Genomic DNA, 17,500 nt, shown 5'->3' on the forward strand with positions numbered 1-17,500 from the left:
TGGAGGGAGGGGCTAAGTACGAGATTAGGGTGTTTGTATCCAACATTGCTGGCAGGAAAAGAGAGCCCGCAAGGAAGGAGTTTAACGTGCACAGTGGTGTCCCTGAGAATCAGGACCCAGGTAAATGAGAGTTAAGAGGAGAGAGAGCTTTGCTATCACCTTTCATGATTCAATGTGTTGCTGATGATAATAGTAATCGGGTGATTCCTCGTCTTTTTGACCTCCTCTTCAGAATGCGGGTTACGTAGTAAAGGCATTCGCCTGTTTATCCGGTCACACGTGACTCCTGGCTGTTTACGTTGTACAATCTCAACATTCACTCAAAGCAAGCCCCGTTTAATTTTCTTCCACAAAATTAAATCCCCATTAATATTTGGAAGTCATGGCGGTGTAGCGGTTAGCAACCGTGCCTTCCACCTCTGCGACCCGGGTTTAACCCATTGACTCCCAGAGGTTCCCCATATTGACGAGTAAAATCGTCTGACGTCAGACAGACTAAAATTCTAAGTATGGCCGGTTGGAGCCGGTTTGGGTGTCAACGGGTTAACCCTCGGCTCCCAGGGTGTAGGAGACTGAGTTTCAGTCGATCTCTATCTGACTCAAGGGTTTTTCTCTGGGTACTCCGGTTTTCCTCCCTCATCCAAATCGACTCTCAGTCAGTTACATCCGGCTGCATGTGCGTAACCTCGATTGGAATGACTTCTGGTATTCTTCCCTTTCATTAAAGTGAAATATTCTATTGGTAATGCGAAGCTTTCGCATATAGAAGTAAAAATAATTTCTATCAAAACAAGGAGACGAGTACGAAAATGCCTTTCTGATAAATAGTAATAGCTCCTTATCTTGTGCTAATTATCTAGCTGAGCTTACAGTTGCTAAGCTGATTTCATGTTTTTTTGTTTCAACTCTTCTCTCCATTTTTTCTAAACAGAAAGCATTGGGGCAGCGTTGGTTTACCATATGTCTGTAAACTGTACCTCGTTTTACATGCAAGTGGACTTGGCTCTCCAATCTCACAACCTCGATACGGAGACATTCCGTCTCGAAAACAAATCATGCGGTTCTAACGCAGTCACGTCTGAGCATGTTTCGTTGAGAACACCACTGAACGCCTGCGGTACCATCAGAAGGAGTAATGGTGATACTGTGACGTACTTAAATAAAGTTGTGGCAGAAACAATCGGCAAAGGGAACATCTACATTGTACAGTTCCCTTTCTCTTGCACTTATCGTGCGCATCAGACAATTGGAGTACCCAGCTTTCAACCCAGGGAGAAAGTCACTTACTTTGAAGGTAACATTGTTATTGCAGTAGCCTCAAAGAAAATAAATGCGAGACAGTAAGACAGAGGAAAAGATTTGGAGAAAGCTTCTAACCCATAAAAGCGCGGGAAAATATCCAGCTGATGCCAAGCGCGGGAAAACAACAAACTCTTGAAGCCGTGTAACTGTTAGAAAGTGCGAAAAACCCGGAACGGGGAATATCTCAAATATCGCTGCATCAGTGTGACAGTGCAATAGTGACGTTCATTTATTTTATTCTTGAATTTTATCTAAATGTATTCTTTCCTTGTCTTTTCAGAGGGTTACGGCAACTTCTCGTTCAAGATGGGTCTGTATCGAACTGGAGAGTACACGTCTCCTTATGAAGTTTTCGAGTACCCTGTAAGTGTGGATCCATTTGCACAACTCTACTGTGAAGCTAAACTGGACACGTCTGACTCCGGACTCGTCCTTTTCGCTGACACGTGCGTGGCTACGCCCTCAATGGATCCTGATCATAGAGTCCAATATACATTTATAAAAAACGGGTAAAGGTTTTTTATTATTATAATCAGTTTTTCATGATTTAGGACGATGTATTCCTTCAGGAGCTCATGACCTGAACATCTCTTTAATGAGTTATCGTTTCCTCCGACCAGCTATTAGAGAGCTTTAGATCCTAGGACGAGGACGAGAACGAGTACGAGATTTGACTGCCCGTTTTTAGCGAAAGTAGCGAATTCAAATTTCGTATGGAAAGTAAACCAATGCCAACGAGATTAATTTGGCCAATCACAACAGTCTCGGGCAACTAAATGAGCTTATCATAACTCGAAGCTCAACCGGTGCCAAGCGCGGGAAAAACTTCATAGAGCGCGGCCTTATCGGTTTTGTTTATTTAATTTTGATCGGCTAAAAATGAGCCAATAACTGAAAGGAGTATTGCAGCATCAAAGCAGCCGCGGAATAACTTTTGAGATGACGATTGAGAACCACTCTTCAGTCTTCACTGTGGCAGGGTCTTCAGAAAGGCCACATGTTCTGAAATAGTACATCTGTGAAGATCCTTCTCATCCTGGAGTTCTTTGTTTGCCATAGGTGTCCTGTTGACAACGGCACCCAGTATGACCACACATTGACTCAAACCCAGCGCTTTCAACTGTATCCCTTCCGATGGATTCCGGAGAATTTTACATTGGTATACCTTCATTGTAACGTCATCGTTTGTCACAAGACCGGTAACTCGCGCTGCACTATGGGATGCAATGCTTCTAACAGGCGCGCGAGGAGTGTTCGGAAAAAAGAAAGACATCGCGTCACTCTGGGTCCTATCATTGTTCGTAGAACAGAGAAGTCAACAGCTAAGAATTTAAATAGAGGTGAGTAGCGTTTATTTGTTTTGGCGACGTGAGCTAAGCACAGTTTTCTGTTTCTGATGTCATAATAACAGGCCTAGTTGAGGCGTTTTCTAGGACGGAAATAGACCCACTCAAGGATAGACCAAAGCTCATGACAATGGGTCCGGTTCAACTGTTCAGCATCCCTAGTAGATGGAATAAGCTACGTGCTTTGAGCTGGTTTCAAATGAGTGTCGTAAAAGCAAAACCAAAGTAATTACTTTGGTCAATCAAAAAGGACGGAAACAATCCAGTAAACCAATCAAAACTCGAAGTAATTACACGTCGCCGACACAAAGCGCGGGAAAATGTGCACGCGCAAGCCACGATTGGTTATGGTTTCACTTCTGATTGGTTGAAAAAGTGGCGGGAGAACTTTGAACCAATCACTGAGTGAAGTAATGCATAACCAAAGTAATTGGCTAATTACTTTTGACACTCAATTGAAAACCGCTCTATCTTTGGTGAGGGAAAAAAAACCACTTTGATATGAATGTCGTCCACACTGATTGGAAGGCAAATCGTCTCACCACTATGCCATCCGTGGTCTCCATGGAAACCATTGGCATTATATTTGTTTTGACGAACTTTTGGAGATGATTTAGTCACAGATGCAGACACAGGTCATTGACATACAACAGAGTATCTCAGTCGAACGGTCGTGATATTTCCTCGGCCATTTTCAAGTGTCCTGCAAATTACATGAAGAGAACACCAATTTGGATTCAGTCATATGTAGTTAGTAGAGGGGACTATGTTTAAACGAAACAACACGCAATCCAACGTCAAAAAAGCGATTCTGCCAACACTAAAGACGTTTTCGAAAATAGAAGGAAGTTCTTTTGGTCGGCAAAGTTTTTTTCTTGCCTTTTTTCACATGCAACAATTTGAAGGCTGGCTTGTCTTCTGACTAAAGGTCTGGAGTTAGTGTGGAGAGGGGAATGAGACGCACCTTTGTGGCCTTAAAAGGAAGTTTAACCTCATTGAGTGACGGACAGGAACCGGAAGTGAACATTTCGCGCTTTGGCCCAAATTTTTAAACAATTCTCTCTTCGAGAGGGATCCACTGCCGGATTAGTTGAAGATTGTCAGTGTCAAGGCATATTGAAAGTGAAAACACTTAAGTTCATCTCCTAGTACGTTAAGTTGCTCGGAAACGCTCTCGGCTGCTTTTATTTTGAATTGATTAATTCAATTCAGATTTGCTGATTTCTAAATCCATTAGTTTCATAACAGCGTAAAATCAAATGTGACGCTTGACACCATTTTTTCTCCCAACAGATCCAATATTTCAATCTACCACAACGCATTCCCCTGGAATGGCCTCTTGGACGATAGTTCTATCTGTTTTCGCTGCCCTGATTGTACTGGCTCTTATGTTGTATGGAACAGTTTATCTCGCTTCATTTCTCACTAGTTCGTCGTGTGAAGTGCCGGTGGTGCCAGCGGAAGGGAATTCAGAAGAAATGGAATTATTTTGTACCGAAAATGTTTAGTATGCAGCATAAAGGAATTTCCCTATTTAGAATGTAAATCACCTCACAAGGAGCACCGCGGACGAAAGGGGGATAAGTGTTTTGAAAAGAAAAAAAAAACTGTTACAGAAGGTGCAGGAATCGAATTCATTGTAAATCCAAAGGGGAAGGGTGCGGCAATTTTGCGCGCCTAAGGAAAAGTCCTTAGATAGATAGATGAGATCACGTGGGAAGACACGATGTTTTGCAGCTTCGAGTGAGAAGGGCACATCTTAAATAACAAACCATTCACATCTTTAACTTAGAGCTAAGCCTGAACCCTTCCTTTTACACCAAAAGCAAACTAAAATCGTCAGTTCAATTCTCGAATTCGTGTTTTGTTGTTAACCGTTCATTAAGTTTGATTGCTATCTCCTTGAAATCTTTCCTTTTACGCCTCATTGAGATCTTCAACACGGAGATTACCTTATTCTTCGGAATAGTTGGATGTAAGGTTGCAAACTGAAAGAAACTCCATAAACGTTCGGTGCTCGTGTTGCTTCTATTAGAAATCTACTCAAGCGCGAATAAACGTTTTAAATGCTGCAAAATCATGCTCCTTCTCCCGAAGGGCTGGGAGTCTTTACACGAGAAATTCATCTTTCAGCTCGATTTTGAAATGGGAAAGTTCTCTAGTTTGTCGTTAAATAACAAAGGGCTCAAAATTCGTCCAAATATGAAAGTAGTTTTTATGTAATTGGGAGCAGTGTGTGGCAGTGGTTTGTTGCATTGAGCGTTCTAAAAAAAAGACAAAGTAGCTTTTATATGAAATTATGATATTGGTGAAGGTGGTATGGCATGGTGCTTATTTTGCATTGCTGTTTTAATTACTAGTCATCGCCATTAGGGCGGTTTTCAATTGAGTGGCGTAAAACAAATACCAAAGTAAATACTTCGACCAATCATAGCAGGTGCAAACAGCGCAATGAACCAATCAAATTTGTAGCAATGTCATGACCCTTGCTCAAAGCGCGGGAAAAATCGCGCGTGCAAGTCGCGATTGCTCAAAGTTGGTTTTTCTTCTCATTGGTTGATAAACTGGCGCGAGATTCTTAAACCAATCATTAAGCGTAGCAATTGCAATCGGGTAATTACTTTCGACAGTCATTTGAAAACTGCCCCATTTACAACTTCGTTCCCAGGGTCTCTCTTCTTTCCTCGGAGACCCCGGGAACGAGTTTGCATTATTTATTGTTGCAAGTATTCGTGATTACAGATCGTTACTTTTTCATTTCTTATTTCCTTGCTTCGATAGTTATTTTCTTGTTTTCATTCATAAAGCATTAAATGTGTTTAATAAATATATATTTAAATCAAATTGCTTCATTTTTTAAGTTAAACTAAATATTAAACATGTTAAAAAATGAAACGTAAGTTTGTTTTGTTTCAGTTCTCTGTCGATCGCGCAATCCTTCCCTTTGAAAAGGCACGAGTATCGTGAAGGCCTATCAAAACGAACACGAAGCAAAGGAAATCTACCGGAGGTAGTTAAGGGCAGACTGATCGAGAAGCGTCATGTCGTTTGAATCGGTCTTCAGCGTTTAACAGCGTGCGAACAGGAACTTAGCAAGTTTTTCAATTATCAAATCAATATGTGCCTTTGTAAGTAAAGAGGCAAACAGGCCAAAGGACTACGCCCTTCCTCTAAAAAAATTCGCTATCGAAAATTCTTTACTGTTCATGCTTGTTCGAGTTAATCCTTTTTAGCGTTTCTTCACCGAGACATACTCCTTCTGCCGCACCAGTTTTTCAAATTATTGCCCCCTCTCCTTGGCGCTATGGGAGATGACGGTGAAGAGACAAGATACCAACACAAATACAAACTTAGGACCGTTTTATTGTTATCAACGCCGTAGCACATTATATTTATCACTGGTTACAATACTGAATAGGTTTTTTTTTTTTTCTTTTCAAAAAAAAAGAAAGAGAAATGGTGCTAACCAGGTATTGGTGACGGAGAGCACAAACACCGAACCTAAGCTGGAATTACTGAATCAGAAATCCACTTCGTGGAATCCGAACACAGTTCTAAGAAATTGTCTATATAAAAAAAAACAGAGAGAATGAACTTCGCTCTCATTCGCTTAATTTACAGAAAAAAGTCCCTCTATAAAAATTGGCCCTTGATAATAAGGGTGTATGATAAAATATAAGATAAGACCACTAAAAAACATTCGCCGCTTTTTTAATTACTACATTAATTTAATCAGCGTAAGAAATTATATCCTAATCATTTACTCATTACTTTGTACTCTTCATGAATTTGCAGCATTGCGTGACGCTTCGTCCAATGGCATATCACCAGAAATATGCCGTGTCACACTGAAAGACGTGACGAAACGTTTTTGCTTGACGCCTACGTACCAGATCCTGGTTGACTAAAAACAAATCTTCTTTGGCTTAATGCTATGGCCTTTATCCTACAGTGAAACTTCATCTTAAGTATTTTCTTCACACTTGAAGGTAATCAACATTTGTAACACGTAACACTTTTTCCATTGAATGAAAGAAATGTATGTACTTTTTCCATTCTAATATCTTACAATTAGTACAAACGCAACGAAGACAGCTTAATATCGACCTGGTATAACATTTTGTGGTTAAACGAGGCTTTTGAAAGCTCAAGTTTCGACTACCAAAGAAAAAGACAAAAACTATTGAACTGAAGTCTAGTAAAATGGATTAGGTTTCGAACTTGTGAGCACACTACGCAAACGATGACGCTTGGGTATCCTGTGCACAGGCAAGCGAATAATATTTATCTGTAATTATCACACACTAGTTTTTACACAAACGATGAAATTTTTTTGCACAAGCAACACAGCCAGACACATTAACATGATTATTGTGAACCAAAAACGCTATCAAGTTGAGTATGTTGCTTACAACAGTTTTAACGCACTAAACAAGAGACAGATGATTTGCATAAGCCGGCGTCGGTTTCCGGAAGTGTTGTTGAGGAATCTTCTTGCTCGTCGTCCGTCAAAGAAGAAGCAAAATGGCCGAAATAAACGTTACCATCACACTGGCGACAAGCCGGGACTGCGAACTCCGGGGTTCTGAAAAGATGAAAGTCGGGAAAAAGTTAGATTTGATATAAATTTCCGTTTCGTTTTTCTGGGCGTTTGTTGGCGAAGCGCCTCAACCCTTTGACTCCCAAGAGTAATGGAAATAAATCTTCTCCTCACAAGTTCAATACATTGTTAAGCAGACTGGTGAGAAGAACAAAGAGATTTATCACCTGAGTTTTGTCTAGATATATCATGAAATTCCCATAAATGACATAAGAAGTAATGTACGGAAGTGGGTAAGGAGAATTGACATTCACATCTTGGGAGTGAAATGGTCAACGTCGACGATAGAGCGGTTTTTAATTTCGCGCCCTTAAAACAAACTTGTTTGCGCGAATCTCAACAGACGCAACAATCACAGGAGCCAATCAGTGCGACGCTAATGCAGAGAGCCTGCGCTATGTCTGTTGTGTTTGGCTAGACCAATGGCAAAACTTATCAACACTTGAACCGACAACTTTCGAATAACTTCAACTTGATAACGACGTTTGGAGGGTACAAATAAAGGCAACAAAGGAACAAGCTTGTTAAGCTTTTTTTTTCCTTAGACACTAAATATATCTTAAAAAATCATTTCGTTCACCTCATATGGGATAAATTAGAACTCTCAAAAGGCTTGATAGCTCAGTTGGTCGTAAGTAAGGACGCAAAGTGAGTAAGTAAGTACTAAATAAGCAACGCAATCGCTCGGTCAAGGGTTCGAATCCTGTTCCCGCCTGGAATTTTTTCCTGTGGCTTCTTAAGTTGTTCAACTAACTGCAAATGATCTTTCCAACTACTTTCATTCGCCCTTGTCACACGGCGGCCATGTTGTCCCGGTAGAACAATAAGCACTTAATGACTGGTCCCAAGGGAAACAGTGAGTTTTGTTTCCCCGAGACCTCAAACATTGAGGCTCGAGGGGAAACAAAACTCACTGTTTCCCGAGGGGCCAGTCATTAAGTGTTTTGTTATACCTCCCAACTCAAAATATAGAGTTTGAAATCGTTTAGCTGCCATGACTGCGTAAAAATTATTTGCTTGACGCGGCTGGCATACAAATTTGCCGCGGTTTCAAGATGCACGACCTGATCACGTGCAAGTCCAAAGTTCAAGGTGTTGTTTCCCTAGGGCGTCCTTGAGTTTTGACCAATGGCACGTGACACGTTCTCCTCCAATCAGGAAACGTATTTGAGTTGGGAGGTATAACAAAAAAGCTTTATTTTACCACGCCAAGCCTCACCCCCATGGTTTCCTCTGCGAGGCTTGGCGTGGTAAAACAAAGCACTTTGGGTCTCCCGGGACAATATGGCCGCCGTGTGACAAGGGCGAATTACGATCTCCTCCGTCGAACGTATTCTAATTGTGGCAATCCCTCGGGATGACCTTCGGCTCAGGTATCGATCGTGATGCCATACGATTTCAGCGTTTTGTCCTGCACAAAACAACCTCAATTTCATGTGATAGTGAGTCAAGTCCTGTTGGATGGGGTTAATATTTACGCTGATTGTGCAACAGAAAGGGAACGTCAGTTGAAGAGGGCACGCGCAGAAAAATGTCCATATTGGGTAAGATTACAATAGAATCCAGGCTACTCCGCGCTAAGTTCCCGTTCTGTTGCCCAATCAACCTAAAACCTGGATGGGTGACCGTCCCCGCGTGTACACGCTAAGAAGTCACGCCACCAAACTGATATTGCATTATATAACACATGCATTGCAAAACGATTCTCACCAAAATATGCAACTTTCAAATGTCTCGTTGACGACAAAACACGAATCGAACGCACTTCACTAATCCTTGATTACTGCTAGTTTTGCATTCCCTTTGTTAGTGTCCTATCAGCCTCGCTATCGCGACGAATCTTATTAACGAGACTTGTCATACCTGGCTTCACATTAATTCGGTAAAATCTCTCATCGGGGTTGCTTTCTCCACCTCTATTCTTGGCGATCACCTCAAATTTGTATTTCTTATTCCTGTCTAGATCTTTGATTTGATATTCCAGTTCTTTTGTTTTAAACTCTTTCCAAGGTCCTGGTTTTGTTTCGCTCTGGTCGCGGTATCTGACTATATACTCGATCTCATTATCACCTCCAGTATCCTGGGGCTTGCGCCACTTGAGTGTAAAACTGATTGTGTCAATAAGCGTTCCTTTGGGTTCGTAGATAATTGGACGTCCGGGTGCACCTGTAATTATCACAGAGGTGTTTTTAATTAATTTAAATCGGAAACAATTTTGTGCCCAATCCATGCAATTTCAACACATCTGACACAATGCTCAACTTGTGAACAAAAATACAGACGAAAACAGGCGACCCAGGTAATTATCCTCTAGTGAGGAGACGTGATCCGCGAATGGACGCGAAGTGTTTCGTCGCAACGTGGAGAGATGTCAAATATCGCCATTTTCCAGGACGATCTCCTTGGAGGCCAAGGAACAAAATCATATAAAAGGGCCCCTGTCGTTAACTCGTTAAGGTATCGCAGAGGTCAGGCCCGAATTCCCTTTCAAGCCTGAAAATTTTCAGGCTTTCCTTTCGCCGTTTCCTTTCGTCACTGCTCAAGTTATAAAATAAATTATTATTCAACACATTGTGGCAATGTCCAAATATGGTCAAAGCGCGCTCAATATTCGTCGTGCGTACTCTTAACAATTATTCCATTAGCGAGCATTGGCTATAATCATCTCATATCCAACAAGTACGAGTGGAATAATTGTTTTATTAAAAACGCCCCCAAAATATAGCATATGCTTGCCGTGTTTGTAGATCATGGTATAATGGCTCATAACCCATGATGGCTTAGCCGATCAAAACTCTCGAATTGCATTATCCAATGATCCAGTTTTTAATAATACGTATTATCCTGTTCAATCTTGCAAAATATCGCCTGATTTTAGGCAACTCGGCCCACGGCCTCGTCGGCTTACTGTCAGGAGATATTCCGCGCGATTTCGCAGGATAATTGTTATGCTCGCCCCAGTCTCAAAAGCACATGGAACGGCGAATAACCTCGTTCTTGGAAATAAGATGGCGGAACAAAACGGATTTCAAATGGTGACGGTAAGTTGTATGTCAAATAGACTAAATGAAACGTTCATTTTTCTTTAAGTTACGCATAGGACATCGACGTCTCAATCGTAAGTTCCTACAAAAGGTGTCAAAATTTAAAGTCGACTTTGGGTTTCTCAAAGAAATTAAATACTTTATACATAATATAAGCTTAATAACACGCGCGGTATAACGTAAGCTCACAGGTTGGTAAAATTTTCATATTTCTACCAATAATGCAAACCAACCTAAAAATTAAACAGAACAAGGCGAAGGTCCAGAAAAGCAGTGAATTTTCAGAATCAGTTTCATCAAAAAAGCAACATGTAACTTTTTTTGGGATAAACCAATGAGTAACGGCAACTACATAATGTTTTGGTTAAGGGAACATTGTTACAGTACATAATGAGTATTCTACAAAATCAAGGTGTCCACTTGTTTATTTTGTAGATAAGTCATCCGTTTACAAACATTCTTTTGGTGTCATTTTTGGCAACCACTGACAATAGGTAAACTGTTGTTTCTTCAACCAACATGGCTCTCGTTAGAACAACAACAATACGTGATGTTATTGGGAAGATGCTGTGATGTCACCTACTAATGCATTAAGCCAGGATGATGATAAAGGCTACCAGAATGCCAGGAAATAACAGGTCTAATGAGCAAAAATAAAAGCTCTTAAGTTCCACGTCTGCATTTCACATTTTGGTACATTTCTTATCCAATGTCGTCCTGACAACAACATGAAATGCCCAAATTTAGGGTTACATATGTGGTGGCCTTGTCCAACTGCTGATAAATTTTCAATTTTCTCTCCAAACATCAACTTTCCATACCAATCTTATTCCTGGAATGTTGATACACACTGTCCATGCCAAATGACTTGGAATATCAGGAAATGACTACAACAACATAAAATTGAATTTTCAAATGACATTCTCCTAGTTGTTGTCATTTTCTTTGCATACATTACCTATTAACGTCACTGCTTGGCACATCTGAATAACCAAAAGCATGTTAACACATGTCTTACTTAGGGAAAAAAATCACTTTACTATACTTACAATACTGCTTTGTTTTTATATTTGTAGTTGTTTTAGGACCCCACTCGCCCTCATTGGTGGCGCGGATAACGAAATTGTACTCTTCATTACGTGCAAGGTTTGTGACGGTATGCGAAGTCTCTGAGGCATCTACATTTCGTGTGACATCTTCATAATTAAGGACAAACTTGGTAATCGGCATCCCTCCATCTTCCGAGGGTGGAGTCCATGTAAGTGTTACGCTGTCACATGTAGCATCAGCTGCAAAGTTACGAACAACTCCAGGTTTTTCTAGTAAACAATAAAACAAGTATTTTTAAGTTGACATAAAAGACTGGGTTGGGTTAATGTCTGAGAGCAAACTGTTTGTACTTGAAATCTGGTCTACTGTATTTTAGGTTCTTTTTTTCCCATAGAGAGATCTTAGACTTGTTATCAGGAAGGTGGGTGGCATCTCATTATTGCTAAATTTTTATGTTTTAATACACGAAACAAACATGTGAAGTTTCAGAGTCACAAATATTGCCTTCCTAATCCTTGCTTGGACCTAATGAAATCTTAGACTAATAATTACCACCAAGCTTATTCAGTTTATTAAGGTGAGTGCAAGTGTTCTTTTCTGATTGGAGAGACTCCAATTCAAATCAACTCACATTAAACTAAAGCAGATGAAACCCAAGCCACATTTTGAACATTCAGAGACTTCATTAAGCTTAATTCATTTTTGCACTTCAAACTGTTTTCCGCGATAGGTCAGTGCTTTATGTGCACGTTTTCAAAAGCTTTGTTGGTACTTTTTTTCCCTACACAAGTTATGATGTCACATACCCACTTCCTTGAGTTCAATGGTCTGGTTTTTAACTCCGTATATATTCTTGGCATGACAATGGAAGTATCCAAATTTCGCTTTGGCATCAGTGATAACACTAACATTGGCTCTAGTTGTAGCATTTGATTTGAGCTTCTTGCGAAATGTCATAACAACCCAGGGCTTAGGATAGCCGCCAAATGTACAACTGACATAAGTGGGATTAATGTTTCCAATATACGAGAAGACTTGGTTTGGAGAAGCTTGCACATTGATAAATGGCTTGGCTAAAATTAAACAATATACACTGCATAAGGACCATTCTGTAAAATTACACAAATGTTGGCATGTGGCACAGCACAATCCTGCATTGCTCATTGCATTTCTTGGAACACCAATCCCTCACCTCCCCTTCCTCCTTGTTGATTTCAGAACTGATAGTCCCCCAAAAACTTCTTAAGGTTACTTCCCACCTTTGCAGTTGTCCTTCAGAAAAAAATTCCTAAAAACATTCGTGTGTGTGCTAGTCTCAATAAAATCCTAACAAAACTATACATGAGAAGAAAGCTTAACAAATGTAGTTTACAATGAAAATATAGTTTAAGTGTGTTTTCCTGTTAGAAAGCGTCAGGGGCCAGTAAGAAGTGAAACCACTGAGGGTTCTTTTACTGAATTTGAGAGAATTTATAGGTTATGTAGATTTGACTGATTTTCGTGATATCTTGCCAAAACCTTCCAGAGATGATGACAAACGAAAGTGTGTCAGGAAATCCCATTTATGCAATACGTCTCGCATACTTTAAGCTACTCCAACCTTAGATGCGGATATAGAGACAACCAATCAGAATATCGAAAAAGCCTGACAGACTTCAGTTGATTGATGCCTTGTGAATACCACTCTGGAGTCATTTTGCTCATACTGCCACATTCGATACCCAATAAATTCAATAGAAGAACCCTTGATGGTTTAACGCCTTACCGGCTCCTTACTCACTTAAACTATATTTTTACCTTAAATTACATTTATTAAGCTGTCTTCTGATGTATACTTTGCTAGGATTTTATTGAAACTAGCCCACATACGAATTTTTCCTGAACGACACCAGCGAAGGTCGGAAGTAACCTTAAGTATGAAGAAAGAGAGAAGCTGTGATGTTGTGACTCAATATTTCTTGACTTTTCTTAAACTGCTACTACGACTAAAAAAATCACTTCCTTTTTTCTTCAGATTTTGAAAGTGTGTTTGCTTAACACCTGACTGACAAAATTTTGAGTTTTGAGTTTTATCCAAAGGCTGTTTATTTTGAAAGTAAGGTTTGGATTTCACGGTCAGCCATTACTCACGTTCAAAACTGACTGATTAGACCTCAGAGGGTTGGAACTAGGAGAAAGTATCATTTACTCATGAGCTTAAAATGCAGCTTATAATATATGCAAAAGACAAGTCTGAAAGCCCTAGACTCCTGTGCTGCATATTAATTCAGCCACATACACACATATTGCATAGTTAAACTATTGAGTCTTTGACATCATTTTCTCCTCAATCGAGCTCCCTCGCAATTTTTAAGTCAGTAATGGCAGACCATTAAATAGGACAATTCCAGTTAAAATAAACAGGTGCCTACTTTCAAATCAAGGCTTAAAACTTGTGTTACTTAGTGTTTAGTTAACATAGTTTTGAAAGAGAAAAAGAAGAATTGATTTGTCTGCTGTTGTGGCTCAGAACAAGTCCATCTTGGTCATTTAAAGCAATTATTGCTTGCCTACGCTCAAACTCTTTCAACAGCCTAGAACAAACTCAAAAAATCATTTCAGTACGCTTTTCACACAAAAAGTTAGACACCTGCAGAAATATAAAATAAGCATTTTTTAATGTGAAGTAACAAGCTTAATATCCACAAAATAGTGGTTAAAGCTTGACCCTTGTGGAACCATGTATAGGAAGTTACAAAAACACAAGTGGTCAGAAACCCAACTGGAAATACTTCACCACTTGGATACGTACAAAGTGTGGCTGAAATGACCACCAATGACCAATCTACCAGCATGGACCCTTATCACGCAGCAGCCTATGTTGGCCAGAGACAACAGATTTGGTAGGCCGAGCCTAAAGTTCATGTGTTTGGAAACAAGTTTTACTGCGCAAAAACAAAAGTTTCTGTCCCTGAGTGTTAAGTATTTACAGGTATGAGTCAAAGAGTTAGTGCAGTTAACCAAACCATAAAATGAAAGCTAAAATTTGAGAGAGTGCTTTAGCCTAGTCACTGAAACGAGGGCTTAGGCTTAATCAATAAATTATTGCTATATTGACTGTGAGTCTCACTGACTCGTGACTCATTGACTCATAAGACAGGTATCCTCCAAGTCATGGCTGACCTGTGAAAAGGGTCAATTCCGTGGTCAGAGTGGGATTTCAGTTGATCCATATGCAAATCCAATACCACCTACTAACAAGAACTGTACTTTTAAATTCAACCCCAGCTGGCAGCATGTGTAGTGGGTCAAGCCTTGAGTGTCTTTAAAGGCACCAATGCACATTTTAGCTGTCTGGCATTAAGTTGTCATCATGTTGTCTTTTAGCAGCATATTTATAGATAAAAATAAACTACTGGAGTGAGACTTTGAGCTGCCAATGACCACTTTATTCCTAGCTTTCAACGATCTACGGCACCATCAAGAAATAATGATGATGCTGTAGATCGACAGAAAAGCTACAGAGACGTTTTTAACAGCAGCTCAAAGCCTCGCTCAAACAGATTATTCTTCCATCACATGAATATTACATGACACAGAATCTCTTACATCTGATGTTGAGGTTATGAACTAAGGTATCCACAATAACTTTCCCATCATCATCCAAGGCACTGCTTCTTGCCTCACAAATGTATTTTCCCGCATCTCCAAGCTGAATGTTTTTAAACTCAATAACACTTTGGCCTTCGGACATCTACAAAAGGAACAACAACAACAAAATTCCTTTTCACAATCTTGTAATAAATTATTGATCATGCTCCCATTTAGCATGTGCTTTATTCAGCTATATTAGTTTTTTAGTTGCTGTGAGTAGATGGTGAGGATTTACTTTTTTGCACTAAAGAACATACATTTTAACCTGCATTAACCCATCGACTCCTGGGGTTCCCCACTGACGAGTAAAATACTCTGGCGTTAGACACAGTAAAATACTAAGTATGGGCGGTTTACGACAGTTTAGGGGTGAAAGAGTTAATGGGATTTTCAGTGAGTGACTAATGATACAAAAGCAATGAATCTGCTTCTTATGTAATAACAGTATATAACGTTCTAGGTCAGTTTGTAAACAAGTATTCTCAAAACTTATATGTGAATTGAAGGAAGAATACAAATAATAATCACTGCTACATACTGGTTGACAAACTGAAGACTATTGCACAGAATTGCTATTACAATGCGAAACCAGATGATGATTGCTCTTACAATGTACATACCTTTTGACGAGGGTCCCTTTCTCCATTCCTCGTCCACTCTACTGTTGGCTTGGGAGATCCCTTGGCTTTGCATTCTAAACTAAACGATACTCCTCTGCCTACTACCTTGTCACCACCTGAAGAGGTGATCACGGGTGGCTCTGAAAAAGAAAAATGCATGGGACATCATCTCATCTGAACATACATGTAGTTTAATGGCCAATTGTAGATGCCAAGAGTCTCCTATAGCTTGTAGTGGTTTCATTTCAGCTACCAAAAGCGCCAGCCACCAGCTACTTCACTGAGAGAAGTTGGCTACTTTTTTCCCTCAATTTGCCAAAACGTTTGCTACTTAATTAATAAAGGTATAAAAAATGATATGGAACAAAATTGTAATGTGGTTGGGCTCCTACTTTGTTTTGTTAAACAACTGGCAACCGACCTGGCGATACAATTCAGCACATTGATTGTCCCTGGTGCAATTTAATTTGCGACTATATCAAACCCCCGTACAGGCTCGCGGATTCTAAAGGCATTCATGTGAGAACCTTTGGCGCTAAAAATACTCCCTGTTTTCCTTCAAAAGGGGTTGGAATGTCTGCAAAAATAAGGGTGAGAATGTCACCAACGATCCAGATTTTTGGAATCCAAACATCGATTTAGAATTAATCTACAGTATTCAAACTTGTGGTACTTGGAATTTACTGTATTAATCGAGATTTTCAGGATTCTTCTTGTTTCTTTTGGTGATTCAAAACTGTCTCTTTGGTCAGAAAAATCTTTATTGTTGACATATTGTAATGAATGTAGATTTGGATAATATCATAATCAGTGTTATTATTCCAACAATACATTTTTTGAACACTGCACTGCAATGGGTACAGGACATAACTTAAAGAAACCAGTAAGTAGCACCAATGCTTGTCATGTGACAGCAGATGTGTGGATCGGTGTGTGATAGCATGTTGTGTGATCCATTCCACCTTAAAAGATACACACGTACTACCACGACAATAAATTATTGTAAATTAATAAATTATTGTATTGTATTGTATGACAAAAAGCCTCATGACAAAATAGCCCAGCAATACCTGAGACTGTCAACTAGCTGTATTTTCACTTTATAGTGACATTCTTGTCACCCCTCTCGCAGAGCCTTTCTTTTGGTGTTCTCAAAAAAGACTCTGCATGGATTGATTATGATCTTTTTTGAGAATGCGCTGAATGTTGCCAGGATACAGTCTCAAACCCAAACCTAACAGGCCAGATCTCGCCACCATGTTGGTTTTCCGCATTACAGCAGGCTCAATTACAACCATCGGTTTTATTACTACACTGACGCTCACACTGGAGAAACCAGTTTGACGAGAGAAAACAAGCTTGACTAGTCCCGAAGTCTAGGCTGTGGCACCTTCAAAGAGTTGATGCGATTCAGGCAGGGCCTCTTTTTCTCCTCCTTGAGGAAGAAAAAGATAAAAGGGGGCTCTGCTCGCAGGGTGCATACTAGTGAGCCTCACCATAAACATTGACGATCTCCACCACCTCCATAACTTCACCAATCTGCTCGCCAGTTTTTTCTATCACATTGTATGCTCTACATGTGTATGTTCCGTTCAATCCTTTGTTCACTTTCTTGATGGTTAAGTTGCCACCGCTAATTTCAAAGTTGACAAATGAATTTATCTTGTCGCCTTTGGGATTTAACCATTGATACTTGGGTGGTGGTCTTCCACTTGCTTTGCACACAAAAACTGCAGGGTAGCCTGCCGTTAAGAACTTTTTAGGTGCTGGAAATGCCACAATCTTTGGATGTTCTGAAAACAAAACACACACACACAATCATTTTATAGGTTTCTAAGGTCATTTCCATTAACCCAGAGCTCACAACTGACTCATAATTATACTACTACTACTACTACTACTACT

General features: G+C 39.9%; 2 protein-coding genes across 3 annotated transcripts in view; one reads left to right on the forward strand and one right to left on the reverse strand.

Annotated features, from left to right (window-relative positions):
* Positions 1-5,543, forward strand: part of LOC137981494 (neural cell adhesion molecule 2-like) — a 45,265-nt gene extending 39,722 nt beyond the window's left edge. For both annotated transcript variants that reach the window (XM_068828582.1, XM_068828581.1), the window contains 5 exons: positions 1-120; positions 932-1,294; positions 1,583-1,811; positions 2,362-2,642; positions 3,942-5,543. The exon at positions 1-120 is cut by the window's left edge and continues 210 nt beyond it. In XM_068828582.1, coding sequence (XP_068684683.1) covers positions 1-120; positions 932-1,294; positions 1,583-1,811; positions 2,362-2,642; positions 3,942-4,156 — 1,208 coding nt within the window. In that variant the 3' untranslated portion in view covers positions 4,157-5,543. The remainder of the gene's footprint in view (positions 121-931; positions 1,295-1,582; positions 1,812-2,361; positions 2,643-3,941) is intronic.
* A 448-nt stretch (positions 5,544-5,991) lies between these two features.
* The window catches only part of LOC137981497 (neural cell adhesion molecule 2-like), a 20,643-nt gene continuing 9,134 nt past the window's right edge, over positions 5,992-17,500 (reverse strand). The window contains exons 4-10 of the mRNA XM_068828597.1: positions 17,092-17,388; positions 15,596-15,735; positions 14,931-15,075; positions 12,149-12,415; positions 11,342-11,611; positions 9,112-9,414; positions 5,992-7,233 (exon numbers count right to left, since the gene is read on the reverse strand). Of these exons, the coding sequence (XP_068684698.1) occupies positions 7,157-7,233; positions 9,112-9,414; positions 11,342-11,611; positions 12,149-12,415; positions 14,931-15,075; positions 15,596-15,735; positions 17,092-17,388 (1,499 nt within the window). The 3' untranslated portion in view covers positions 5,992-7,156. The remainder of the gene's footprint in view (positions 7,234-9,111; positions 9,415-11,341; positions 11,612-12,148; positions 12,416-14,930; positions 15,076-15,595; positions 15,736-17,091; positions 17,389-17,500) is intronic.

This window comes from Montipora foliosa, chromosome 13 (genome assembly GCF_036669935.1).
Source record: "Montipora foliosa isolate CH-2021 chromosome 13, ASM3666993v2, whole genome shotgun sequence".
In the NCBI taxonomy this organism is placed as follows: Eukaryota; Metazoa; Cnidaria; class Anthozoa; order Scleractinia; family Acroporidae; genus Montipora; species Montipora foliosa.